At 44.5% G+C, this 27,727-nt stretch overlaps 2 protein-coding genes across 5 annotated transcripts in view; both read left to right on the top strand.

Moving 5' to 3' along the window:
- NARS2 (asparaginyl-tRNA synthetase 2, mitochondrial) overlaps positions 1-9,643 on the top strand; it is a 48,721-nt gene extending 39,078 nt beyond the window's left edge. The window contains exons 11-14 of one of the 2 annotated variants that reach the window (XM_066175589.1): positions 193-330; positions 1,412-1,509; positions 3,100-3,126; positions 8,877-9,643. In XM_066175589.1, coding sequence (XP_066031686.1) covers positions 193-330; positions 1,412-1,509; positions 3,100-3,126; positions 8,877-9,021 — 408 coding nt within the window. In that variant the 3' untranslated portion in view covers positions 9,022-9,643. The remainder of the gene's footprint in view (positions 1-192; positions 331-1,411; positions 1,510-3,099; positions 3,127-8,876) is intronic. The other variant, XM_066175590.1, reaches the window with a different exon arrangement.
- Positions 9,644-21,597: 11,954 nt separating this feature from the next.
- Positions 21,598-27,727, top strand: part of GAB2 (GRB2 associated binding protein 2) — a 93,424-nt gene continuing 87,294 nt past the window's right edge. For all 3 annotated transcript variants that reach the window (XM_066175584.1, XM_066175582.1, XM_066175581.1), the window contains exon 1: positions 21,598-21,777. In XM_066175584.1, the coding sequence (XP_066031681.1) occupies positions 21,706-21,777 (72 nt within the window). In that variant the 5' untranslated portion in view covers positions 21,598-21,705. The remainder of the gene's footprint in view (positions 21,778-27,727) is intronic.

Raw genomic sequence — 27,727 nt, 5'->3', positions numbered from 1 at the left:
TATATGCTTTTCTCTGCCTGAAAACTTGTGAAACTGTCTACTTCCCAGTGACCTGTATGAGAAGTTGCTTTGCTTGGTTTCATGTAATTTAAAGCAGCACATCTCTCTATGTACAGGGATTTTGCTGGGTCTCTTGCCATGGGCAAGAGGCACCGAAGCAGATTCCCAGGTCCCTTTTTGCTGTCCTTACAGTGGGGCTGTGACCTCCAAACAGAACATGAGAAGTACCTGGTGAAGCACTGTGGGGACGTTCCTGTGTTTGTGGTTAACTACCCATATGACCTCAAACCTTTCTACATGCGGGACAATGAAGATGGACCTCAACACACAGTGAGTCCATGGGTCACACCTCCACCACTTTTTTGTCTAGGAACATGTCTTGGCCTACTGATAGACATCATCTGCTGGGCCTGCCCTCAAGAAGTTCAAGATAAGATGGGACCATCAGGTGATCCTGTCCATTTTTTTTTTCCTGTTGTAGAAAAAATACCCAAAGTGGGAACAACAGGAAGAGGAAGATTTGGGAGTTGGGACAGTGTTAACTTTATGCTTAAGTGCCTTGAGACAAGTTTGCCACAGTTTCTTTTCCTGATAAACTTCTGTACTACTAAGTGAAAGGCCTAGAATTGGATGGCTCCAAGTAGTCTGTGATTCTCTTATCATCCAAATGTAGCATCCATGTAATGCTCAAATAGCAGATGGGCACAAGATAGTAGTTCTTTATCAAGTCTCATGCTTTGAAATTGTGATTCCTCAACTTAATTGAGAAAACCTGAAGCCTTGCTTCTGCTAAAAAGAGCAACAATACCACCATGCACTGTTTTCTCTTCAGTGGCTTTAATTCTAGCAACATTTCAGCTGTGGGATAAGAAAAATAACCCTAGAAGACAGAGAGCCCAAACCCAACAGCCTAAGTGGTAACACTTGGATCCTAACACTTAGATCCAGCACATGAGTGCCGTTGCTACCATATCCATTAGAGCTGGCTCAAGAAATGGCGATAAAAAGGGTTGCAGTGAAGGAGAGAATCAGGACTTCAGAAAACATGCCTATATGTCTTTGCTGTCTTCTGAGCTGCTGCTGCTGCTGCTGCTTATAACCCTACACAGGCTGTCACCAGAGCAACTTGGTGAGATTCAGTTCAAACCACTTGCCTTAGATGTCCTCAGTCTGGGACATCACTGATGTCATTTGGTTTTCTGTAAATTACTGATGTTTATCCTTGAAAAATTTCCTCCCAGCCTTCTCCCATCAACAAAAGACTTTTCAAGTATGTGCAAATCCTTACCTAAGTGTCCTGGACTCTGGAAGAATTACAGCAGGGTTTTACAAAAGACCATCAGTGTCAACTGTTCTCCTAATCATTGTGTGGCTGTGTGGCATGATTTCAATTAGTTTTCTTTCTTTGAAGGTTGCAGCTGTTGATCTCCTTGTACCAGGAGTAGGGGAGCTGTGTGGGGGCAGCTTGAGAGAGGAGCGACTGCCCTTCCTTGAATCACGCTTACAGAGGTATGGAAAATCCACGGATGCCAGGAAACTAGCCTGGGCAGGAGAGTGTTTCAGCAGCTCTCTGTGACTGGCTAGACAGAGGAGTGGAAGGGCAGCTAGTAGTATTTAAAAGAAGCCTATTTTTGTCTTTGTGATATCTATTTATCTGAATAGGTGACTGCAAACTGGTGAAGTTCTTGTGCTTCTGTCGTAGGTGTGCAAAGGATCTCTGTTTTAGCTCATCAGAGGAGAAAATTCTTCATTATGCTAAGAGGTCGGGGCAATAGAATGCCTCAGCTCTGCTGCAGCTATCTGGAGCAGGGTCTGCTGTGGGACACTTCATCCTTTTCTTCAGTTTTTGTGGCTGAAAGTGGATTGTGAAGGTGGAAGTTGTCACGTATACAGAACTTAGATATCTATTTGTCATCATTTTATGTAACTGAGAAATTGCAGTTTTGGTCAGAAGGTTTGCCAGTTGTGATGCAGCTGGCCTCAGAGACTGGCCTGATTTCAGAGAATATGGCTCTTTGCTAATAATTTCATAGGAAGCTTCACTGGAACTGGTCAAGACCTGTACTGTGTCATGGGGGTTCCTCTTTTCCTGCTGCATCTTGTAATTTTAGGCTAACTTCAATGTCAGAATATCAGAGCTGCTTTTTGATTAATAATTGACATTATACACTGGGTAATTTTCCATAGACAGTTGTTCTCTGGATCCTATTTGATTGTTCAAAAATTTTGTAGAATCAGAGAATGATTTGGGTTGGAAGGCACCTTAAAGACCATCTAGTTCCAACCCTGCTGCCATGGACAGGGACACCTTCCATGAGATCAGGTTGTGCGGTCCCATCCAGCACTTGAACACTTCCATTTGGGCCAGTCATACACTTGTGCAGAGCAATGCTGGAGGAAAGTTAATCCCAGAGAAACACCTTTTGCACATTGGGAATTAATTTGTTGTTTAAATCAGCCACATGCTCACACAGATATATCTACTCAGTGTAGAAGAGCAAAATCTACTTCAGCATAATGAATCCAAAAGGCACCGGGCAATTAAAATCACCATAACATTAATTCTCAGTTGTTAGTGTAGGATGATGATATTCCCTGTGCTTCCTGCTACTCTCCCTGTAAGCTCTTTGAAGCAGGCATGCTTCAACTCATGTAAAGTACAATGTTGCCTGCTGCACTTTTTCAGTCAAAACTTTTTACCAGTATCTGAGTCCACAGTCCTCAGGAGGAGGAGAAGGGTCCATGTGGAGTTTGAAGCCAGACTTTCGTGTTTGTCAGGAAAGTCATAGAAAGCATTTCAAGGTGCAAATGGGCTGTGTCTTCAGTAAATCGCACCTCCTTTCACATGTTTTTCTCAGTTTTGGGTCCTCAGGATCTGATTTTGTTAAGCCCAAATACTTTAGACGTTTAAATTCTATTTCCTGCAGAACCAGCATAACCTTAGAGAAAAAAAACAGGATTCTTGTCTTCTTATGCATGGTTCATACAATAGTTCACCAGGCTTTCCCTTTTCTTGTAGCATGCTCTTCCAGGCAAGTGCTGCTTGTGCAGAATAACTCCGTTCCTTTACTTACATGGGATTTTCTTTTCATTTCACAGATTAGGACTCACAGATACCTATCAATGGTAAGATGCCAACTTGCTCTGCAAACTCTTTTTCTTCTTTTGAGACTATTTAAGCAACTGGGGGTTTTTGTTGTTGTTGTTTTTTTTTAATTTTGGTTCTGAGGGAACAATTTTTGGCCCTGTTGCCCTGCCATCACTGCCAGTCTAAATGAAATAGCCAGTTCATTTAAACAAAGGTTAATCTAATGCTATTTAATTTATGCCTCCAATTTGTCCACTCACAGCACAGGTCATTCCTCTCAGGATTGCATGAGGTGGATTAATTTACAATCCATAATGATTTTTGATATTAAATCATTAGTCTGTGTTGAAAGTTGGGTAGATTCTGACCACCATGCACGAGATAAACAGGTTACAGAACAACAGCAATTTGTAACCTTTAAGAGGTCTATGAATAACTCCCTTTGCAATTGACAGGGCAATTGGGTCGAAAAATCTTCCCTAACAAAGCAGTTAAAGCAATTAAAACTGTCCTCCTAAGCAGACAGATCAACCTTTGAATTAACAGTTTAACCCATTAAAATGACAGAAGGTTCTTAGTGTTTCTTGGTATGTACTTCATCATAGCTACTGAGAGAGTGCTAGTGCAGAGAATTTTAAATTTAGAAGAGTATTTTCAAATACTCTGCAGTATTTGGATTGTTCATTAGGAAGGTTGCCTTGAGAAAAAGCAAAGTATAGGTTCTTCACTCTCCTCTTCCCACAATACAAAATCCCCGACAAACAGCCTAGTGTTTGGCAGATCTTCACATCATCCATGTGCACACAGGGTAAATTTAATTTCTTCCTTTGTTGTTGTATTTGTGGCCCAGAATATACCATATCCCTTTATCTGAGGGAAGGATTATAAGATAAGTTGTGTGGTTAGATGCTGAGATACAGCCTGAGGAAGTCTGGTGTTCAATGGTAGAGCCTTCCAGCACTACTAAGATAGCACAGCCTTGCCTCGTGTTTCCCAAAAAAAAAGATTGGGACATTGCCTGTCACCCATTTGCATTTTCATGTGGTATGTAATGATCACATTCTGGAAACTTCTCCTGCTGTAATCTTGTTTTGGAGACTCTTTCCTCCGTTATTCCCTCCACTCCATCACAGACAATGTAACTTCCTGGAGAAGATGAAAGCTGTTGTTACCCCCTGCCATAGTAGGGTCTGGTGTCCTAAGAAGGTGCAGGATAGTAGTAATTCTGGATGCTTCTGGACTGCAGTCCAAAATCTGTCAGAGTACAGGTAGGTGGCTTGCCAGCATCCATCTTTTCAGTGGAGGTGGCAGGAGAGACTAAAATTAATCTCCTCCAATTTAGTGATTGAATTGAGTCTCCAAAGCTGGCTCACAAACTCCTGGAAGAACAGTTGAGTCATTCCTTTTTAAATAAAATGTTTGCTGACTTTTGAATGTGATCTCCTTTCAAGTTCCTTAACCATTGCCATATCTCTGATTCTACCTCTTTTCTTCCCCCCACTAAGCAAGAAGATATTGTGGGGTCTGACTGTTTCTAGGACAGTTTCAGGATTGCCTTGTTCATGGGTGTATCATAAGGCAGAGGCAACTGATGATCGGAAATACTGCTCTGCTTCTTGCTATTCCTACCTTTTAGGAAGTTTTTCAAAAGATAAAGTGACATGGTAAAACACTATGAGTCTTCTTCAGTACACTACATCTTTCCTGTTATGCGAGTTTCTTTCCATATAGAATATGAGTTGGAGTAGTATTTGGCTTGATTTTGTAGATATTTTATCTTATTTTCACACTTTTCCCTTTGAATTGTAGATAGAAAATAGGTCAGAGCTGTAGATGATAATCTTGGCTAATCTGAGAGGTCTGTGGAAAAGAGGTGGCAAAGTCAAGTGATGAGAGTACCTCTGGAAGTTCATTGATTTCTCTGTGACAAGCGAGTATTAAGTATATTGCCTTGTAAACAGGGGACTTGATCTTGTTTGCAGTCTCCAAGTGCCATCTTAAAAGTAACAAAGGAGATCCTTTGTAATGAACAATGTGTTCGCACAACCATCAGCGTGAGCAGCGTTTCAGACAGTCTTCCTGCTGTAAGGCACTGCTTTCCTTACTCTGATTATCTTCATGAGCTTCAGCAGAGACAATTGTCTCATACTGAACCCTTTACAGTCCAGGTACCTTTCTGATCTTCTGGTGTAATACTGGTGAAAGTACACAGCAGCAGAGCAGGTATTTTCTGCTGTCTTCAAGTAGATGTTCACTGTGTTGTTTTGGCCCTGCTCCTGCTCTGGATGAAGAAGATTGTGCTGTGTTGGGTTTTTTAAACTCTGATAATCTTTGAAGCTTGAATGTCAGTATTCTGTTGGGTCGTCGTGTGGCAGGGTGGAGGAGTTGGGCTTAGGGAAAAGTAGCACTGGTGAGCCACTTGCAGCCCATGGCCAGTGACTACACTCAGCTCATCCTTTAACCTTCAGAGCCCAGTGAAAACGGGTAGCCCATCACTGTCCTTGGCAGCCACCTGGTCCTATTATTCCTCTTTAGGGAAGAAACTGGAGTGCTGTGCTGGGCCAGATGGAGGCAGGCAGAAAGTCAGGGGGGTTTTTATTACACACATATACACACGCACACCCAGTAGATTATTCAGTTTCATGGACTATAGTATCTTTGTTCCTTCAGCCTTACTTTTTTCAAACTGGCCACAGAACCTTCAGCATAGCAAGGGGATTGCATTAAAGGTTGAGATTATATTTGTTTTGCAAAGAGACTGAAAAGAACACATTCCGGTTATGAAAGATCATTGGAGAGCACTGCTCTTCATAGTGCCTTGCTGTGTAACACACGGAGCTCACGATGATAAAAGGATATGAATCTTTAAAAGGATGAACAGAAATGTTCCTCTAACATGGCACATAACAAGCTCCTGGAATTCATTGCTGGGGGATCTTGTTAAGCACACACTTTAGTAAAATCCAAATCTCTGAAGACCTACCAGTGATCAGGTCGAGAGCAGGAACACCTGGACTAGCTGGGGTCGCAGAAACTTACTTCCCCTGTGGAATAATGCTGCACAGTCCACCAGTTGCCAATAGACTGCTCAGCTCCCCTCTTAAGTATGAGCTACTAGCAAAAACAGCTAGACTAGTTCACAGCTCTTTTTGAGGTGAGAAACATCCAATGTCTGTAGTCTACTGAATGAAGGAAAACCTCAGGGAGCATTTTCTAGCCTAAAGGGATTTTTTCTCTTCATCTGCAGGCAGTTACTTTTTCTTTCATCTGTGAAGAATGGAAAATTTCTCAATTCTTCTGCTTCTTCTGTGCACAGTCATCAGAAAAGATTCACAGTCTTGATCCTCAGCAAATTTAATTCAATGGACTTTTTCCATTAACTTTGATGGGTTTTGTTTCGCTCCTTTTGCCAAAATGGCTTCTCAAAGTGCTTTGAGATCTACCGATCAAAGTCCTGGATAAGCAAGGGTAGAATTTATTATTATTATTGTTCATCTGGAAGCAGCTGAGTTATTTCATCTTCTTACAATGACTTCATAAACTCTGTTGCCAGCAAAAAGGGAGAGAAGGTGATGAGCTTAGTCTCAACTGCCTTTGCACAGGCTGATGCACTTCTAGACATCATCAGCTGTTACTTGTATTCCTGGTTACTGCTAAAGTACTTACCAGCTGGCTTGGCAGTTCTGCTCAGAACTCCTGAGCTGGGTCAGACTGATCAGCCATGGCCAGTACCCATATCCCTCACATTTATGAGGTTGTTCCTGTTTCTCGAGTCACCACCCTCAGCATCAGGTCTGCCCATCACCTTCCTTGCAAACCCTTGTAAAGCTGTGCAGTGGAGCTGCCCAGGAGCAGTTCCTGGGTATTTGCGGCGACTCAAGTTCTTCCTAAGGCACTCTTGAGTAAAGTGGATAGAGATGAAGAGCACCATGCTGCTGCACAGCCTATGTGTTCTTATCCTGAGCATAATCCTCATCACAAAATGTGAGGTGCATACACCAAGCCTTAGGGAGCCAAGCTAACAGCCAGCAGCACAGAGAGAAAAGCACATGGGTCCCAGTCATCAGAAAACATGTCCCACCCACTCTTGGGCCTGCTGTTCAACTTGTAAACTGCACTTTGTGTGTCAGTGCTACTAGGAAGAAGTAAGCTCTGCTTCTCTTTTTGCTATTTGGGCAGTGGAGAGGAGGGGAAAAACACTGGAGAAGAAAAAACCTGAATATTGGATTGAGTGTAATAAATGGTTTCCCAAATTTTAACTACTGCTAATGAGCTGTAAGGAAAAATAATGGTATGAAAGGCATACTGTCAAACTGAGTGACAGGGCAATCTTGCAGCTGTAGAAATTGTGGGAGAGTACTTGTGTTTTTTATGTAAGGGTGATCATGGGCATTACTTTGTCTTCACTCTGTTAAAATACAGTTTTCAAGCCAAGAAAGATCTGATGTCCAAGCAACTACACTCAAATATACATAATGTATACTTTACATATTTATACATGTGTAAGTATATATACACACAAATATAATATTTCATTACAGTTCATTAACAGTATGTAAAATTTGGAAAGCCACTTATTGCAATCAATCCAATCTTAATTTCTTTCATAGTGTTCTGCCCCCCTCTACTCCACTGCATAAGTAGTAAAACATATGCATTTATATTTAAGTGCACTTGATTTTTTCTTAACTGGGATGATGAAATATTCATACACCAAGATTAGAAGCAAGTAATACATCTGGAGTCACTCAATCCCCTACTAGTGCATTCATATAAAGGAAAATAACTTCATGCCCTCAGCAAGCTCAGAAGTGGCCCCACAAATCAATAGAAGCACTGAGATGTTTTTCACTTCTATTAAAATAAAACCTTTGGTGACAATTTGTAGCTGCAAGTACAGTATCACATCAGCCACAGTCCAGCTGGGAAATGGGTAACTACAGAAGAACCATCATAATCTTGTTGACACCCATATACTCAGAGTATCTGCTTCCAAACATTTTCTGAGTTTTCTGTGCACAACAGGTGCTGTTCTGCAAAATAAAATGTCTTGTTCCAGATCTCATTTTTGGAGAAGATATGTTCAAGGGGGTTTTTTCTGGCTTACTATGGAAATAAATGAATCAGCCTGTAAGAGTGATTGGGGGAAAAGTAGCAAAAAGCCATCATAATTATCTTAAAAGAAGAAAAAAAGAAAAGAAAAAAAAAAAAAAAAGAAAAGAAAAAAAAAATCATGTTGAGCAGACAGACCAGCAAGACCTATTTAAGCTTCTGAAGAAATTACTGGAAATGAAATTACTTAGGATATTGAAAAGGAAACAAATTGAAAGAATTTGCAGGACAGATTTCCACACCAATGTGGCAAAAGCTAGACAAGCCCAAGGAGAGAGCTTCACCTCCAGTAGTGGAAGTGCTTTGTGATTCAGTAGGAACCTGGGTTTTTGCCTCCACTAGGAATATTTTAGGTACTAAAACCAGAAAGATGTTTTCAAAATGAGCAGAGCTATTGGTACTCAAGCTTTTCTTCGTACCCAAATACGTTCTTGCTCCTAAAAAACCATGCTGTAGTGTATTGGCAAAGCATAGCTATGCTGATTTAAATGGATTTAAAGTTGGGGTTTCTGCTAATGCAATTCTGCTTCTTCATGTCCCTGACCAACACAGAAATCACAGTGGTTAGGGTCAAAGGGAAGTAATTAAGATGGAAAGCAAAACCTTAGATGAAAAGCTCACTTTAATGACATCAGCATAACCGTGCTGCAAATGTAACTGTCTGTTTAAATTACAGGTATCTAGACCTCCGAAAATTTGGATCAGTTCCTCATGGAGGCTTCGGAATGGGGTTTGAACGCTACCTGCAGTACATCTTGGGAGTTGACAATATCAAAGATGTTATTCCTTTCCCCAGGTTTTCTCACTCCTGTCTCCTGTAGCTCAGCAATTGACTCACGGGGAGAAAACTGCTGGTGTAACTATGTGTATATAACAAACTAGGATACGACCGAGTGTGTTTTCAAGATAATTTTTATATCAATGAAACTCTTGGTCAATTTAATACCAGGTTATTGAAAATAATATATGTTCTGGTGAGATTATGGAAGGACACTGGCAGTTAATTTGATAGCTGCTCATGTCTTCAGTGCACTTCAGGAGTATTAATAAATCCCACTTAACTAAAGGGTTACGATTCTCATGAGACTAGAACAAGCCATGGAAGTACTGAACAAGCACTGAAGGTAGCAGGGGGTTTTATGTGAAATATTAATAAGGAAGTGTGACCTAAAATACTGTCATGGCTCTGATACACTTGCTACTGCTGCAGTCAGGAAATGACTACTGTAAAGCATGATTCTCCCCACTCTGAGTTAAAAGCAAACATTGTTTACCTTGGAAAAATCAGCCAAGCCCAGCAAGGAACAATGTCATATTGGAATTGCTGGAGTGAGTTTGTTGAATTATGTTTGATTTTGTGAATCATCAATAAAGATGTACACTGGCTTGTTTTATAACTGTATGGTTTCTTCTTCTGTTATAAAACTGTAGCTCTCAGCATGAGAGAGTTTCCTTCAGTGTCTTTGGTAGAGGTTTCATTTTCTGTATAACCAGATTAGTTGCACAACTTCTGCAGTAAGTATCTGTTTTCTGTCTCCAAGAAAGCACATATTCGTAGCAGACAGCGATGTTCAGTTAGATGAGAGTTTGCTCATCCATCTATCTCTCCAGAGCCAACTTGCAGTTTATGATGGGGTTTTGTTGTTGTTTTGCTTTTCTGTTGTTGTTATTGAGAAAATCTCTCATGTGCTCATCGGACCAAGCAGTTTGGTCTGTATTGCAAAACAACCAGCAGATGCTCTCAAGCATTGCTATGTATTAGGTAATTGCTTATCACTATAGGATCTGAACTCCTTGGCAGTCTCTAATGGGTTTATGCTCTCAGCTTCTCTGCCAGGTATAGAAATACTCATTTCTGTTTTGAAGACAGTATTATGGGAAGACCAAGTGACTTGCCTGAGGGAGCTGGAAACCAGTGATTTATTTGGGACTTGAACTGAGGGTTTCCAGCATCTTCTTCCCTTCCAAATTATCAGAATCCAGCAACTGATCATTTGCATAGTGCTTGCTACTCTGGAGCCTGCTAAGGCTGGAGTATAAACAATATATATAAAGGGAAAAAGCAAGGTAGTAGCCTTATTGCTGATGAACCCCGTATACATTGGCACACACTACAAGAAGTGGCTGCAGGACAGCCCTGAAAACATTTCCAAGTAGATGGAAGAGACTGAAAAATACTAATCGACTAGCCTTGCACTGCAGTTGCAGTTCTCTCTGATAAGACTGTGTAGTACTGCACCTGCAGCATCTAAAAATACCTGTTTACGTCATGGGGCACCTGCCATGTCTCAGTGTGCTCCATGGCTGGGGGTTTTTACCTGTTATGATCATGCAAGCAACATCACCATGAAGGTCATTACTTTGGGGGGTTTCTTGTGTGCACTGAGACATCCGCATATTAAGACTTTTTCATGTCTCCTTCATCCACTTGATTAGGCAGGTGTTAATTGTCCGTTTGCTGGTTTGCATTTCCCAGTACAGCCCTGAGTTGGCAAGTCTGGTTCCACAAAACAGTTTGAGCACCTGCCTTCCCTTTGAAACCAGTGAGAAGTTCCCTCATGAGACACTCAAGTAGCTTCCTGCATTTGGACCATCTCTCGTTTAGTATGTTGTCTTAAGTGTTGTTGCTGGCCTTTATGTTTTGGAATTACTTCTCTGCAGAAAGATGTGGAAAGAGTACAGCTGCCAAACAGCCCATCCATTGCATGTTCCCTAAATTACTTGCAATGAGCAGGTGTCCTTATTGACATCCTTAGTCACTGATTCTGTCAGAGTCACTGTAAAAGACAGTGCCCGAACTGGAAGCCCATCGTCTGAGAACAGTGGGGCAAAACATCTCCTGTCCACTCTGCTGTCAATCCCCAACAGCAACTCGGGGCTGCCTGTGTTGGTTTTGGCATCCCTGGGAGGTTGTTGATCCTGCTCTGAGATGCCAGATCTGATGGGTAAGGCGGGGCTAAACAGCGACAGGTGAAAAACAAGATGTAAAAAAGAAGACAATGGAAGGTGCCAAAAAGTTCTAGGTTAATGTGGCATGAGTCACAAGTTAACAGGGAAGGACACAACTGCTTCAAACCGGTTTGCAGGGTGGCGCCCAGGGTGACACGGCAAGAACAAAGAACTGGTCTAATCCACCTTTCATTCTTTGCCCTTTTCAGAGGTTGTTGCAGGACTGAAAGTAAAGGTTGAACCTTTGATTTGAAGATAGGTAGATTAAGTCAGAAAGAAGTAACAAGGACACACTGTGAGTGGTTTTTTGTGTTTCCAACTAGGTGTCCATGAGGAGGAGTCTTCTACATGTCGTGGTTCATTTCAAGGTGCTTGATGAGCAAGGTATCCAGTGAGCTAAGGGGACATTGCCCTTGGGTCTGAAAGTTCAAGAAAGCTACCCCTGGTAATTTGGCAGATGAAGCAGGAGCTGAGCAGGGTTGTCCCAAGAGAGGTAACCAGATGGCTCAGAAGGGGAAGGAAAGGTTGTCTAGTCTTGGTAACAGCCTCCAACATGTGCTGGTTTTGCTAGTGGTGAGAGAAGAAGCTGAGGCCCTGTGCATGATGGTACTGCTCAGGGTTAATACTGAGATTGGCATTCTTGTGAGAAACTTAATTTATGGGTAGCCAGCAAGGGTGGGAGCCACTGTTTCCCTCCAGGCTGGCATTGTTCACCTCGTGCTATGTATATATAACATGGACTGGTATTGCCAAGGAATGTGATATGTTTTTTCTGGGATTTCCATGTGGAATGTCATGTATTTCCTTTGAATCTCCCTTTCTAGAATGAAACGGAAGTTAATCTGGAGGATGGGGAGTAAATTTCTCTTGGACATGTAAGCAGCAAAATGCACCAAGATTTTCTTTATTTAAGCAGCTCTCCTTACTACATCTTCTCTTAGAGTCTGCACCCTGACAGTAACTGAAGCCAGATAAAAACTGTGACACTTCAAATAAAATGGCTGTTTCTCTTTGCACACAGGAATCACCTCCTAGGCTGACCGTGCAGTGCAGTAGCTGACACTGGGGTGTCCTTAGTGTCATAAGCAGTCAGCTCTCAAGCCCAGGTGACCAGCACTGTCTCTGCTAGCATCATTTTGCTAAGCATTTCTTGAAGTTTCAGTTCCTCAGCAGCCCGTGCTTGCCTCTTTTCAAGTTTGTCCTCACTTAGCTTCAGAGGAAAGAATGAATGTCATTGATTACTGTGTTGGTAGCTTTGCAACATTAGAACAGAGTGATGGGAGATAAAAGAGCTACACCATAAACTTTGCATAACTAAATGCCAGCCTGTCAGAAGAGTGTTTAGAGGAAAATGTCTGGTTTTTTCACTTCAAGAATATCAGATAAACCCTTCACTTAATTTTTTAATGCGTAAGATCAAAGTATCCCAAAGTACTCTATTTTTAATTGAAAACATAATACCTACAGAACTAACACGGTTTCAGTCTTCTCATTTTTAAATCCACAGGAGAGCAAATGCACAGTTGGAAGCTAGGAGTAGAGATTGCTGTTCTCTCCTTTATGATTTATGTTGTGATACTGTGGCAATGTTCAGATCCTGGGCTGTTTTACCTTCTGTATAAGCAGAGACAAAAAGGTACATGGGCCAAAGGTTTAAAAGTCAGCAGACCAGCACAGGGATTTTAGCTGAATTACCTGCATTCAGGCCCCCAGACCTGAGGAAGACACAGCAAGGTGCCCATCTCTCTGGTTTATTTGGTAGTAGTTGTGATTTATAAATCATCACTTGTTTGAGGGAACACCAAGACTTTGATGGGAAACGTAAAGTGCAGTTTTGCTTGCTGGACTAATATTGATTGTTTTGGGAATAGCTTATAGATGTGTTTTTCCTCAGGGGGTGAGGGGACTAATTTGCCAAGAAACACCTTTGTCATTGTTCCCATTAAATGTATGTATAGAGATAAACGTGGCTTTGCTGTTGCTGAAACCAGTAACAATCATTATGGCTGTTGTTTTAGCCTTTACCTTACACTTTGGGACAAATGAGAGATGGGTCCAAAGGAGAAATAAGACTTTGTATAAAGATTGACAGAGCTCTAATTTTCTCAGATCTAACCAAAGCTGCCGAAGCCACAAAAACAGTGGTCTTGGGGGTGAATTTATTGTTTTGTCTTACTGTTTGTTGCAGAGCCATGACCTTCAGAAGGGTTGTAAAGTTTTATTTTATGATCCCGCTGATAAAGAGACATATGTAATTTACTATACGAGTTCTTACAGACTTGGCTAACAACAAGTTTGACCCAGAGTTCAAAGAAATTATGGCTCCCGTTGTTTTATGGCTGCTGTGCCGCAGCGCCTGCTGCACAAGGTGTACAGAAAAGATGCTGTAAAGGGAGAGCTTTCACATAAAGGGCGAGAGAGGGACAAGACTGTATGGCCATTTAAAAGTCACATACCAGCTAAATCAGAAACTGTAGGCTCTATTGTGAGTGAAATACGGATGAAATTACTTTAGAATCCATGTTGCTCTTATTGCTGACACTATTTTACTGCGGGAAATTGAGGCACAGAGCAATTAATCTGCTTGCCCAAGGTTATGGAAGATGTGTGGCAGAAGCATGGAACAGACCCAAATCAACCAAAACCCTGCTTGGCGCCTGCTCATGAGACTTCCCTCTGTTTGCCTTTGGGTGCACTGCCACACCAGAAGCAAGGCAGGATGTTTGCAACTGATCTGGTTTCAAACGCATTTTTGGCATTTCTAAGATCCTAGACTGTACTTCACTGATTTTTATCTATCCCTGTATGTCCCGGGGCCTTTCAGAGATAGCAATCCTGCTGTTTATTTTTATTACTCTTACAATTGATTTTTTTTTTCTGAATAATTTGAGGCAGTCAACAGAGTAGATTTTTAATTTTCTTTGCAAAGCTTGATCTTGCTCTTTGCTCTTCACTGATAACCGTGTATCTTACTGTCTTCAGCAGGTTAATGTACTGATACTTGCACTGAAAGAATGGAGTACAGAGTTTTCGGAAGTCACTGATCATACAGGTTCCTCGCAAAAAAGTATGCAAACTGCTCAGGAAAAAAATCAATGTGGTCTGGTCGGAGGCCTTGGTAATCATGTAAACATTTAAGTTTCAGTATGGGACTATTCCCTGCTATCTGCGACGGCTTCAAGAAGAGGCTAGATTTCCAGTCACAGTGGAAAATAATTATGCTTCACTGACACAATGTTTTTAGTAATACTTCTATGGTGTCTTTACCTTCAAAGTGATTTTTGAGCAAAAATTCCAGTATCTTTGATGGCCCTTTGAAGATCCTGGGCTCTGTGTTCTCAGTTCTGTGGTTAAGCTGTGTGAAGCAGGCAAATGATCCATATTTTTCTGAGACACAGGTCTCCCGTTTGCTGCACGTCCCCCAGCTTTGTTGCTGCTCCGTTGGTGAATGCGTGGCCATAGGCTGCACATCCAAGCAGGAGACAGCTGAACTGCCACCACAGCCAACTCAAAGGCTGACTGACCTCTCAGTGTCAGTGCTGCCAGAGCTGTTCACACAGCTGAGATGCTCCAGGTCAATGAGAGATGAAGGGACTTGCCAGAGGATGTGGAGGGAAGCAAGAGTCAGGATTAGGATTTGATTTTCAGGCTGCTCTGTCAGAGTTGAGAACAGGTTTCTCCCATATCTGCACTAAGTAAGAGAAACTCAGTGCTCAACCAGTGGCCAGTTTGCAGCTCCAGGAGATCCAGCTGTGAGCACTTACCTACTGCAGAGATTCTGTCATCACTGTAACTGAGGAGGTCTTTTGGCAGGTTGGGCTCACATGATGGCATCTCTGGGATGCACTTGAAATGACCTCTGCAGTTGCTTAGTATAAATAAATCACCATGTGCTTTCAGGCTGGCTCAGCAGTGTGTATGTGGCGTCATAGCTGCTGAGATGGGGCTCTGCACAGCAGCTGGAGTTCTGGGAAAGGCATGCTTTAGGTGCCTCTGTAAACATGCATGGGTGGTGCTTTTCCAGATCACCCTACAGGGCTGAACTTAGCCACCTGCAAAACTCGAATAACCATACAAATCAAATCCGAGGGCCTGGTTTGTACAGTGGCTTCAAACAGTCTTTCAAATTCCATTATTACTAATGGCATTAATAAATTATTAGTGTTCATGGTGATTTAGGAAGTATAAGGTTCAAGTATTTAACAAATTTCATGAGCCTATTTGTTAATGAACTTGATGGATGACTTGCCAGGCAGGATTATGTTGCCATGTCCTTGGAGCACATGCTAAAACACAATGTTTTTAGCACTTTGTTACTACAGTCCCTAATTGAGATCCAATACCATCTGTAACAGTGCTGCCATGGATAAAAGGAAGAAAGTTTGTGCTAAACCCTCTGAGATAGAACATTATGAAGTGTTCATTTCCCAGATCATTAGAAACTTAAAATAGCCATCTGGCCAAAACCAGAGATGCATATGCCTGCAACTACAGCTTAACAGCATTCAGCTGGGAGGGTGGTTGCTGTGAAGCATTTGGGACTGGCAACTGCAGAGCAGCTTTTGCTCTGATCTCAGCGAAGTCTCTTCACACTTTAGACTTCTAGGAGATGTCTGTTTAAAATGCAATCGACATTTCAGCCAGGAATATAATACACTATAGATGGGCAAAAATGCTTTGAAACCACAAGGGCATTTCCCCTCCACACAGTTCCCCAGTGATTATTTTCACTGTTAAAAAAGTGCCGTATTTCAGTATTTGTTTGCCTAGCCTCAGCATCTTTCAGGAGTGTATCAGTGTGCCTTAACCGTTAGCATTTGAGGGGCATTACAAAAGACAACAGGCTCTTGAATTTGCAAAATTTGACCTAAAGCATGACGGCTTTCACATGCTTCTTCCATGACTTAACACTGGTAGCAGTTAGGGGGGGTCTGAAAATAAGGTCTTTATGCTGCTGGCTTTGTTACATTTACCAGATGCCCTTCTCACACCTGTAGATTACCTGCAGTAGAGCTATAGGTCTGCTATGAACACAGCATTTTGTATATTCGTTGCTCTCAGATGGTGGTGTACAGTGGAAAATAGGACCTGGGGGAGTTCATCCTCATCAGCCACTCACTCCTGCTCATGGTCTCAACTTCCCTACCTGTATAGTTAGAGTAATAAGAAAGCTCATGTGCAAAGTAGGTCTGTGTTCTAGTAGTTTTAGCTCGAAGGTGTGCATGGTCAACATTTGTAAATAAATGTAGAGATAGATACATATTCTAAGTAATTTACACATTGTAGAAGAGGCTTGGACATAATGCAACAGCAATGACTTCCTTCTTCTAATAGAATTTTTAGTTCATTATATTGGCTGTACAGGGCAAGCTCATATCCTGGAGGGGTGTCACTGGAAGGAGGAGTAGGGGGAAAGCATCTGTTTTTATTCTGGCTTCTGTTTTGGCCAGCAGATATAATGGCACATGACCGTTGAGTCAACAGTAATCCAGTTACAAAAGTCTTCAGAGTTACTGCACCAACCAAATTAAACTTGATTACATCCAATTATGCTGAAAAGCCAGACAACAGCTCTTAGCTTGGGGTGAAGTAACTTCTTGCAATCGCATGTGGGGAGGCCTTGCAGGGTGTCAGGAGGATAATTGCTCGTTTGCTCTACCACAGAGCACCATCTGCTCTTGAAGTAATGCCTAAGGATGTGAGAGTACACCGGGGTCGGGTAAGCATGCAGGGGAAGATTTCTCCCTGCCTGTTTTATTATTATTTGTTTTATGGTTGCTTGCCCTGGGTCCAGCTGCAGTCAAAGCCCCATTGTGCCAAATAGTGTCCATAGAGGGAGTCCTTCCCATGCTGAGCTGCTGGTCTCATTGGGGATAAACAAGGATGAAGTGGCCTTTATGCTTATGTCAGAGTAGTGTCTGTGTCTGGAGCATTGCCTGGTGCACTTTCCACCAAGCAGTTGTAAAATGGTTTTCTGTTTTGAGGAGGTAAGAAAAAAATGGGAAACCTCCTAGTTTCCTTCCCTTCTGTGGTAAAAATAAGTACCTGGGAGAAAAAGGTGAAGGTAGCTGCCAAAACTGTGTCTGGATCCAGGCAAGAGAGTTGGCATCCATCCTAGAAGGAATCACCAGGTGCAAAAAAACACTCTACCTAGGTCCAGAACTGAGAAATGCATTAGCTGTGCTCTGTCCCAGTTCAGCTGCAGGCAAAGTTATTTTTAAGTGTCCAGTTTGGTGAAAGAAATAGGACTGGACTTCAGTGTGGACTGAATAGGAATAGGAAGTCTTCTTTAATAATCTTCAAGTGTGAAGGCTGGAAGTGTCCTCCAGCTGCATCCACAGACACTATCCAGCTCAGCACCCCAGGCCACTCCCTGTACTGCCCAGAGGGTCTGCATCCATTCTGCATGGGACATGCTGGTTCTGGCCAGGATCTCCAACAGAGAGAGGACAAAGTAGGACCCACACAAGCCTACGTGCCTTGAACACTGCCGACCTGCAAGTCATCTCTTCTCTGTTTCAAGCCTGTATTAAGGCATCAGAGCTCTGATGCTCCTGTCTTTGCCACAACACTGTACTGAAGATGCTTCAAACTGTCTCATTATCTGATCAAAGCACCTTGTGCTACTATTCCCTCTGCTCATGGAAAGCAGCCAGTGCTGCTGGAGCTGCTGCCTGTCACAAGAAGGAAAGGACTTGTGGTTTGGCTTCAATTGCAGTCATTCTGGGGGGCTTGCTGTGCTCTTCTATGGAGGGTGGAAAGCTTGAAAAGGCTCGAGTTCTTCAAAGAGGTGATTTTTTTTTTTTAACCTTGAAAATTCTTCATGAAATCAAAAAGCTGCTCCCATCCTGCTCTGCTGCAGGAACTGTTGCGTGAAGATAAAGTCAGGTCTTATTGTTGTGGAGCTGGATCTCAGGAGACTGAGCATTCGCTCAGAATTAAAAGCAGGCAAGGAGCACCAAGCAGCACGGCAGATTTTTCAAGCCTTTCTTCCCCTCTCGCCCCCCCCCCCGCCCTCCGGTCTGTTTCGGTTTATATTAACCACCGTATAGGGCATTTCCAAGGGATTTGTGCCTGGCTGGAGTAAGTAGCCCGAGGCGTTTCAGCCAGCTGGTCCCTAATCCATAGGAAATGCCCAGTGTCTCCATCCATCCCGACTGCTTGCACCGGCGACTGGGAGCGAGGAGGGGAATTGCTCCGCCTGCAGCTTTCCCGTCTGCCAGCAGATGGCACAGCTCATTTGAATAAATTTGGAGCAGGAAGGCGTAGCGGTGGACATTGTGGTTTCTTTCTTAGAAGTTCTGATTTTTCGTTTTCAGACATGAACAAGAAACCACACTGAAGGTTATGATTAAAAAACCCCAGAGGTTTCTGCAGAAGAAAGTGTCCCTTTGTTGTGCACCCCGGCACCTAAAGGACAGTACAAGGGCTTTTTCTTAGAAAAATGTTTCTCTCTCAGCCTTACCCTTGTTCAAGGAATATTATTTCTTACACGGCATCTCTTAATTTCTCCCTTGCTATGCCTGCTAATTCTGCTGTTCCCCCTTCAGTTGCTTCTGCTGGCAGAGATGGATTCTTGATGGCTTCGCATAACTCCCTCGTCAGGTTTTTCCAACACAAGGATGTGGTTTTCACACAGTTTTCCGCCAAGGCTGCTGGCTGTTAGCTCACACTCCAGAGATTTACGCAGTCAGCTGGGGCCAGCCTGAGTTCATTCTCCACTGTCGGTTGGAGGAACAGCTTGAAGTTGGTAAAAACTGTTACGAACGTGCAAGCGCTGCCAAATCGAGCTGTGCTCATGACAGACATCGTCTTTAACTCCCAGGGGCACTGAGGGTAGTATTTGTGTATCTTCCTGGCCAAAAGCTTTAAGGAGGGCCCGCACTGTAAGGCGTTGTAACGTTACATGCATTGGATCATATGTAATCTGGCAGCCTGATGCCAGAATTAACTAACTGTTCCCACTCTGCTTGCAGCCACAGTGGAATTAGGGAGGCACGTTCACGTGCAGCATCTTTGTTTGAAGCATTTTTCTGCACAGAGCTTTTATTACAGTTGGATTCGATCTTGGAGGCATTTACCAACTTTCAATGATTCTATGATTCTGTGTCACATCTGAGACAGCAACATATTTAAATGTACAGAAAATGCAACCCATTTCCCATCCAAAAGTCCCAGCAATCTGAGATACCTGTGTCAGGCATAACCAAAAGCATGAAAAAAAGAATTCACAGGGGTACTGGATATATCACTGTTCAGATATATCTTGTGATATAACCAAGTGAGTAAATGTGATCCAGAGTAGGGGATGAGCAGAGAGAAGTAAGGGAGCAGGGTAATAAACCAAGGGCTGTCATAGAACATGTAGAATAGTTCATTCCAATTCACACAATGATAATTATGGAGCATTTCTTTAAACATCCATCACCCAAATGAAGTGTTCCAACTTTGTGTGGTGGAAGTTGTTAACATAAAAATGCAGACAGGGTTCTCTGCAACTGGTATTCAAACTGATACCACTTTGCATTAGTGTCAGTATGAGCAAATTCCTAACCTGTGAATTATTAACATACACTGTGGAATAGTTTTGCATGCTACCTGTGTATTAATCATGATCATCTGTTCTTAATTGAGTCTTTCTAAATCCCCAATACCTCACGGGCCTCTCTGAAATTTCTGTGTGTTTTGGGAAGATCTCTCAAGTGCAGGTCACCAGGACTGAGTTTTCTCTACAAATGCACAAAGTGCCTCTAACCCAGGAGGGTTTGCAGGTGAGACTTTCACTCTCATGCAGTGTAAATTGATATGGCTCCAATGCACTGAATAAGGCAATGCTAGCTGAGGCCAGCACAGAACTGGTCTCTCCATCCTCCGCTGCTCTCAACCCCATCCCACACGCTGTGTTGGCAGAGATGAGCAAGCTGATCTGAGCATAGCCTCACTCCGCAGAGATTGCCCAGCACTGGAATAGGATCAAGCCCTTTCTTTGGGTAGTGAGAAGGTAGAAAAATCTTCCTACTTAGCCTTTGCCTTTCACTGGCAGAAAAACAAAGCTTTGTAGAAAATACATTCCTAACAAATGACTGACTTGTTCTGTAAGGGGTTATTCCCCTATTTTATGCGTTCACAAAGATGATAAACAACATATGGCTTAACCGTGCTGTCCCCATCTCAAAAAGGTGTTGTTCCTACCTCCCAGAGGCACTGCAAGTTGCAATTACTGCTCTGAAGTGATGCAAGATCCCTGCTCAAGCAGCAGGGATAAAGGTGGTTGTTGTGTGACATACAGTAGCACATCCAGCCAGCATGGAGTTGTTATTGCACCAGCTATGGCACAAACACATAAGGAGGGACCATCCCTGCCCACAGAGGTTTGGACAGGCAGGGAAGCTGAGGCAGGGATGACTGAATGTGCCCGAGCAGGTTTGGGAGAGAGCTGCTGTATAGAGACAGGTCTTAGAAATCCATCCCTAGCAAATGGGTTGTGTTTTCCACGTGAGCATGGACAAAGAGGACTCAGCTTTTATGGGTGCCATGCCCAGTTTTGCTTTAAAGGGTGAAAAGAAGGTTAGAACATAACCCAACTCGAAGGGCTGTGGAGGGACGTTTTATTACTGCCTGAGCTGGGGAGGACAGGATCAGGCTTTGAAATGTACAGTGTTTCTAGATCTGAAAGTTGATAGTGAATCTCAGCCAGAGTATAATACACTGTAATACAAAACCTGGCTTGTCTGCATGAGACTCCAATGGCAGTCAAATCCCCTTTCAGTGGCCACTGCTCCATTACTTAAAAATCAATAATAAAATACGAAGCTTTTATTGATTCCCCTTGTGGTTTTTTATTGCTTTTTTTTTTTCTTTCTTTCTTTTTTTTTTTTTTTTTTTTCCAGGAGGGTTTTTGGCATCACCGATGTTTGGCTGTTTCTTGCTCAACCTCTTTGTTTTCCTACGGCACCTTCATCTCAGGTACAAGCCCCTGCGCACAGCGAGGCTAAAGCCAGCCTCGCCCTTCCGAGGTGAGAAGGACCTTTTCCATCAATAGAGTGGAAGGGTCCTGGGTTAATGAAACCTTATGGGGGAGAGTTTTGGGGGGAGTTGTACTTTTTAATTAAGGAAACGTTGCCCTGTTAGAGATCACCTGCTGCAGTATGCATAAAGTTTCTCTATAGGCACCGTATGAGTGTGGGGCGGACAGGGACGAGCGGCAGCCCCTCGGGGGCGGCGTGCGGCCGGGCAGCCCCTCTCCCCGCGGGGTTTGTGTCTTTAACAGGGCTGGCGGGGCGCCGGGCGGGCGGAGGCGTGGTGAGCCGGGAAGGAGCCAGTTTCCTGCTTCCCCGCTCGCAGCCGAGCGGCCGCGGCAGCGGGGGGAGGCGCTCGCCGCCCCCCCCCCCCCATCCATCCTTCCACATCCCTCCCTCCCTTTTTCCCTCCCTCCCTCCACCCACCCATCCATCCATCCGTCCGCTCACCCACCCACCCCCCGCCCGCCCTCCATGGGCCGGCGCGGCCGGCGCTGAGCGCCGGGAGGCAGCGCCCGGCGGCGCCCGGCTGCCGCGATGAGCGGCGGGGAGGTGGTGTGCTCAGGCTGGCTCCGAAAGTCACCGCCGGAGAAGAAGTTACGGAGATACGTAAGTCTCAGCCCAACCCATCTCATCCCTACCCCGGCCCCGGGAAAGCCGGGATCCATCTCCCTCGCCTCCATCCCCGCTCCCCCGCCGCCAGCCCGGGTGCACCTGCCGCTGCCTCTCCCGGCACCGCGGAGGCTGGGCAGGGCGGGGGTGCCCCTTGCCCTGGCGGGGAACGAGCGGTCCTGGCTCCCCGCCGCTCGGGGAGGGCGGGTGGGAGCATCTCCGAGTCCCCCCGACTTGTTCCCTGCCCCGGGGTGGTGGGGTGGGCGGTGACGGCCGCGGCTGGAGCGGACGCTCGGCGCTGGGGCCGTTGTGGCTGCGCCCCGCGGTGGCCGGGCTCACCCGGGACCTGCGACGGTCACACCCCCGCCTTTGAAGCCGTCTGTTTTGGGGGAGACTGGGAGTGCCTTGGTCCCAAAGAATAAAGGTACCAACGCATCTTGGATCCCCCCCAACATTCCCATAATAGTCGCTCTCCCTCATCCCGTGCAGGGTTCCTATTAATCATTGAACGTCCGAACCCTTTGAAGATAGTACCAGTAGCGCTTCGATAGCCTTTGTGTCGTTAGCGGCCGAGATCAAACACTTCAAAGAAGTTGTGAAAAGAGGGTCCAAATGCCAGCTCTGTCACATTCCCCTCTCATTGAAAGAAATAACTGTTCTTTGCGTCCTCTGCCTGACAGTCCTGCCATGTGCCACGAGCATTAGCGCTCGGGAACGCGCTGCCGTCCTGTGACTCGGCACATCACTTCCCAGGATTTCAAGGGTCCCACTCCCTGACACCAATGACCAGCCTCAGCCAGCCTTCAGAGGACTGGAATGCAGCCACTGGGAGGGAGCTGGATGCTGTCCCTTCCTGGGGGGACACCAGCCAGATCATCCTTTGGTCCTGTTGCTTTTGCCTGTGTGCATTTCGGGAACGGCAGGCAGAACAAGTGCAGCTGGTGTCTCCCCAGTGCCTGTTATTGATTGATGGAAGCATCACTGCCTACCCTTGGGAGGGAGATGGATGTCTGTAGCCCCGTACTGCAGGCTAGAGCAGGACTGGGGTTGGGTCTGATTTGTGATAGAGTATTATTAGCCTTGCCCAAAATGGATTCATCCTCGTAGACATCAGTGGTACCACATCCCTTTGCATTAGACTGTGTGTCCAGTTGCTCTTTGCAGTCCTTTCCTTGTGTGCCTTATGCTCTTCCAGGGAATATCAAGTTTGCACAGGGCTGTGGGACAGAACTGCTAGGGAATCCGGTAAGGTAAACCTGAGTGTTTATATGGGAAGTATCAACCCGCTAATGAACGTAGGCAGGCTTTGTGGGAGGTGGACAGAATGACTTTGTGCACGCTGAACTGTGGAGGATGCTTTTAGCTTAATGGAGCAAAGCACCTTCCTCCCGCAGAAATCAACTAATTGCTGATCCTGAGTCACCAATGGCCTTAACTCATCAAACATCATTAGCTCCCCAGCATCTGCCCCATGAAAGGGCGCTCACATCACTGTCTGAATTTGCAGCTTGCGCTCTGGCATTCCAGCAAGAGCTGAATAAATCTGCTAAATGCTCTGCACAGAGGGTGTGACACGCCGGTGGTTAGTGCTAATTATCGATGTGCCTAAGAGTGCTTTTCATCCACATACATCCCAAAGTGCTTTGCAAGCCACCTATGTTTTCAAAACATCCTCATTCTCCCAAGAGGAAATGCGGCCATGCCGATATGTGCCCGGCCATCCCACGCAGCCTCGGCAAGGCAGGAAGCGATGCTTGGGAGATGTCACTCGAGGGGATCTCTGCTGGAGCAGTCCCGGCACTGTGGTCAGTGGGACTTCCCTTCCAATCGCACCAGTTGCACCAGCTTCCTGCATCGGTGGCTGGATTTGAAAGTGTTGGCCTTCAGCTTGGACTGTGTCTCACTTGGTGGTGCCCCATCCCTTTGCTTTTTAATTCATTATTATTGATACTGTGTTTATGTAGCTGTGGTGTGCATTCAGGGTGTTGGTGTGTGGATCAGGTTCTCCTCGAGAGTAGTTCAGAGCAGCTTGCTGGTCCAGAGCCTGAGGGTGATGACTTTCCTCCTGTACAAGCTGCCTTTGTGCACAATAAACCCACATGGCTGGACTTTGTTTTTTGTGCACAAAAGGCGGTTTACACCGGCTTTTGTACAGCCTCAAAGGGAAGGTGCTGAATCGCTGGCTTTGCCACTTTCCTTATACCTTTGGTTTATATTCTGCTTTGAGACCTCAAAGGAGAAATCTCAGGCTGCAGGATGCTGCTAATGGGGTTTGAAGTTCCTGCTCTGGCTGTATTGACACAAGGTAGAGGATAGATTTATTTTTTCTTTGACAAGTGCATTTCAAATGTATGTGTCTGCACATGGGCGTGTTGCTAGTGCTGTCCTTGAAGTCCTGTGCTTTTATAAGCCTGGTTTTGTTTTGCTTTTATTTTTCAAGGAAATCTATGGTAGGAGAAGAAAGTACTAAATTTTCTAAGTTCCACCCAGAGTGGTTGGGAAAGGGAACTCTTCTCCACACCTGATCGGTGCAGCATTAATCTGGATTTACAGCAATACCTGCTCTGTTTCACTTCAGAGGATTGTGTTTATATGAGATTGTGGGACCTATTTGTAAAACACTCTGGGAAATATCAGTGTTGTGAGTTTCTCTTCTGTTGAGGGGCATTCAAATGATCAAATGATGACTGCTTAAAGGTTGAGACAAAGTGTACCTTTTTTCAGTCTCATAACTGCAGACAGGGGTTCATGTAGACTCTGGGCAGTTTGGCTGTAAATGCTAGTGTAATATTGATAATAAAAGCTAAGCAAGCAATTGAAGGTCAAAAGTAATTGAAGTACCAAAATATCTCTTTTCCCCTCTGTTCTACTTGGGACATCAAGCTCCCTAGTCCTCTTGCTTAATTGCTTTTTTTCAGACAAATGCTTTTTGCAGCTTCAAAGAATGGTTTGGGTTGGAAGAGATGTTTGAAACTCATCTATCCTGATCCCCTGGCAATGAGCAGGGACATCTTCAACTAGACCAGGTTCCTCAGAGCCTTTTCCAGCCTGGCCTTGTACGTTTCCAGGGATCAAGCATCCACCACCTCTCTGGGTAACCTGTGCCAGTGTTTCACCACCTCCACTTAAAAAAAATTATCTTCCTCATATCTGGTCTGAATCTACCCTCTTTTAGTTTAAAACCATTGTCCCATGTCCTGTTGCTACAGACCCTATTAAAAAGCCTGTCCCTACCTTTTGCCTTTCTGACTTTCATGCTTGAAAGGGTCTCCTTGTATGCAGCCATAAAGCACAGAACTGTCTTTTAATTCTCCTCCTGGCTCCTCCTTAAAACACATGTGTAGAAAGATTTTTAAAAAAAAACCAATCCCTAAACAAAACCCTGGGCTTTAGTTGTGTGACCAATGAGCCGAGACCAGAGCATGTTGTGCTGGTCCTGTACTGACTCACTGTCTCCTGGTCCTCTCCTGCTGGACGTGCCTGTCTGTTGTCTCCTGTGTTAGACGTGGGTTTAGAGCAGTGTTTTGTGTCTGTCCGCTGCCCGGCGCGATGGGCTCGGGGGTGGACTGTCTAGCAGGGAAGCACTGTGAAAAATAAGTGCTGTCGTAGAGCAGCTCAGCTCCCTATCGTTGGATCAGTGTGCTCTGCCTGCTCATTTATGTACCATGAAGTCAGAGTATTTTCTGTCTGGCTGAGATGTATGTCTGCAGTTCTGACTAAAACAAAAGCTTCTCATCGTGTACCGGTTTTAACAGTCCTTTAGTGCTTTGGGTGTTGTTTTTCCTTTTTTCCCTTCCCAACTGGTTTATCTGGGTTTGGCTTTGTGAATCAATGTTGTTCTTACATCGAGCAAAAGCAGTTTAATCAAGGTCATTGAAAGAGCTGCTCCTCTCCGATGGGACAAGCAAGAAGAGGTTAAAGGGCTGATTTACTGATTGCAGCCCTATTCCTCGGGGAAACTCCTTGATGAAGGGCTTATTTTGGTTCCTGAAGTAGATCCTTCATATCCCACCTGAAAATGCATTGTAGGGATGTCCTCCTTAAATGAGAATGTCGATGTGGACTGAATCAGGGCCATTAGTGCAGAGATATCATAGGCTGTCAAGTGGTGGAGATGCCAGGTGGAGTTTGGCACAGTGCTGATTTGGATGAAATTTTATAGGAGGGAGAAGAAAGAACATCTCTTTATTCTGCAGCAAAGTCCAAAAGATAGGTATTGTGCAAAATTATCTCCTTTTTTTTTTTCCTCTTATCTCTAAGGAGTTTTAATCGGTCACTCCCATGCTCATCTGTGCCATGCCTCATTTGGGATGCTCTACCCACTAACAAAAATAGGAAATAGTTACAGACACGCCAGAGAAAAGCACCAAAAATTGAGCAAAATATAGGCAACAGAAAGACTGAAGGAAATGGGGTTGTTTGGGGATGAGAGGGCTGAGAAGAAAAATAAGAGTCCTCGAGTATGCCAAAGGTAGCTGTGAAGGGGAAGGGGGTAAACTGTTCTCCATGGCTGGTGGTTGGAGGCCAAGAAGTGCTGAGTTTGAACTGTAGCAAGGAAAACAAGTGTAGGAAAAACTTCCTAACCTCTGATTGCCAGAGGAGTGGAGCAGTGGAACAGATGGTTTGGGATGGGCTTGGAGACTCCATCGTGGCAGTTCTGATGTGCAGGTTGGCCAAACTCCACTTCAGAGAGCTGAATCTGTTTTCAGGCAGTGGAATAAATTTAACAAGTTCTCCAAAAGTTCCTTCCAGTGCTGGTTTAGGTGAATTTATGGATTTTGAGCCTGGATGCAGGGAGGGATAGCTAAGAGGCTTAAGGGCACCAGTTATATCACCTGGATCTCCTGATGGGACTTAGGGAAGTCCTCTGACAAGTTCTTTGTAGAAAGTTTTGGCTGTGCTGAACCCCGTGAGTTTGCACTTAATTCCATCTGTCAAACTACCTTGCTGCACCCTGCTCCTCCCATGTAATCTCCCAGGTGATTCCAAAAGACCATCATATATTTTAGCTATTGTCATCTGCCCCATGATTCAGAGGAGGGATGAACGCTTGCTCCACCAGAGAAGGTTTTGCAGGTCAGGGGGTGCATTTTGCTTGCAAAGGCAGTGCCTGCCAGCACTCCTGCTACACCAGCTCTCTTGTGCAATGCTGCACAAAGGTCCTGCTCTCTAACTTGTTTCTCTGCTGCTTCATTGCTGATGAGTCAAAATGACCTCTTCCCTACAACCTCCTTTTGGGGTCACTTTTTTTTGAGTGTGGGGCTGCATTACTTTGCCTGCTGTAGCATTTTCTGGAAACAGTCGGGTGGTGATGTATTGCAATCATGAAAATTGTGATCTAGCAACAGGCAATCTAGCAACAATTGTGATCTAGCAACTTGAAGGATGGTTGTGGGAGCAATGGAGTCAAACTCTTTGTAATTGTAGAAGGTGACAAAATAAGGAGGAACAACCACCATCCAGCTTTGTAGGTTCAGGTTGGGTCTTAGGAAAGCCCCTCCAGTAAGCGGGTCATGGTGTAAAGGAACAGGTATCCACAGAGGCTGCAGGGTCTCAGTCTTTGGCGGTTTTCAAGACTTGGCTAAAGAAAATTCCAGCTGACCTGATCTAGGGACACCTCAAATGCAAGGCTGGACTAGAAACCTCCCGAGGTGCCTCTAACCCAACATTTCTTACCCCTCTGTAAGGTACAACGTGGAGCCAGGAATTTCAGAAGCAGCAGAGCTGTTGTAGCCCAGCTTGCTGTGAAAATGGACAGTCTTTGTTTTGTTTGCTGCCAACACACTTGCTGGGGCAGCTCTTCAGCTGCTGAAACCAAAACTGGTTTGGTCAGGACTAACCCGTGCATGTTCTGAGGCATTACATCAATTGAGATGGACATGCCCACAGAGGTAAGGAGTCCATGTTTTTGGGGGGGGGGGGGGGACCTGGTGTATTTTCCTGGTAC

This window comes from Chamaea fasciata, unplaced genomic scaffold (genome assembly GCF_029207755.1).
Source record: "Chamaea fasciata isolate MVZ Bird 193981 ecotype frontalis unplaced genomic scaffold, bChaFas1.0.hap1 SCAF_2, whole genome shotgun sequence".
Classification (NCBI taxonomy): domain Eukaryota; kingdom Metazoa; phylum Chordata; class Aves; order Passeriformes; family Sylviidae; genus Chamaea; species Chamaea fasciata.
This window is presented reverse-complemented; position numbering and strand designations above follow the sequence as displayed.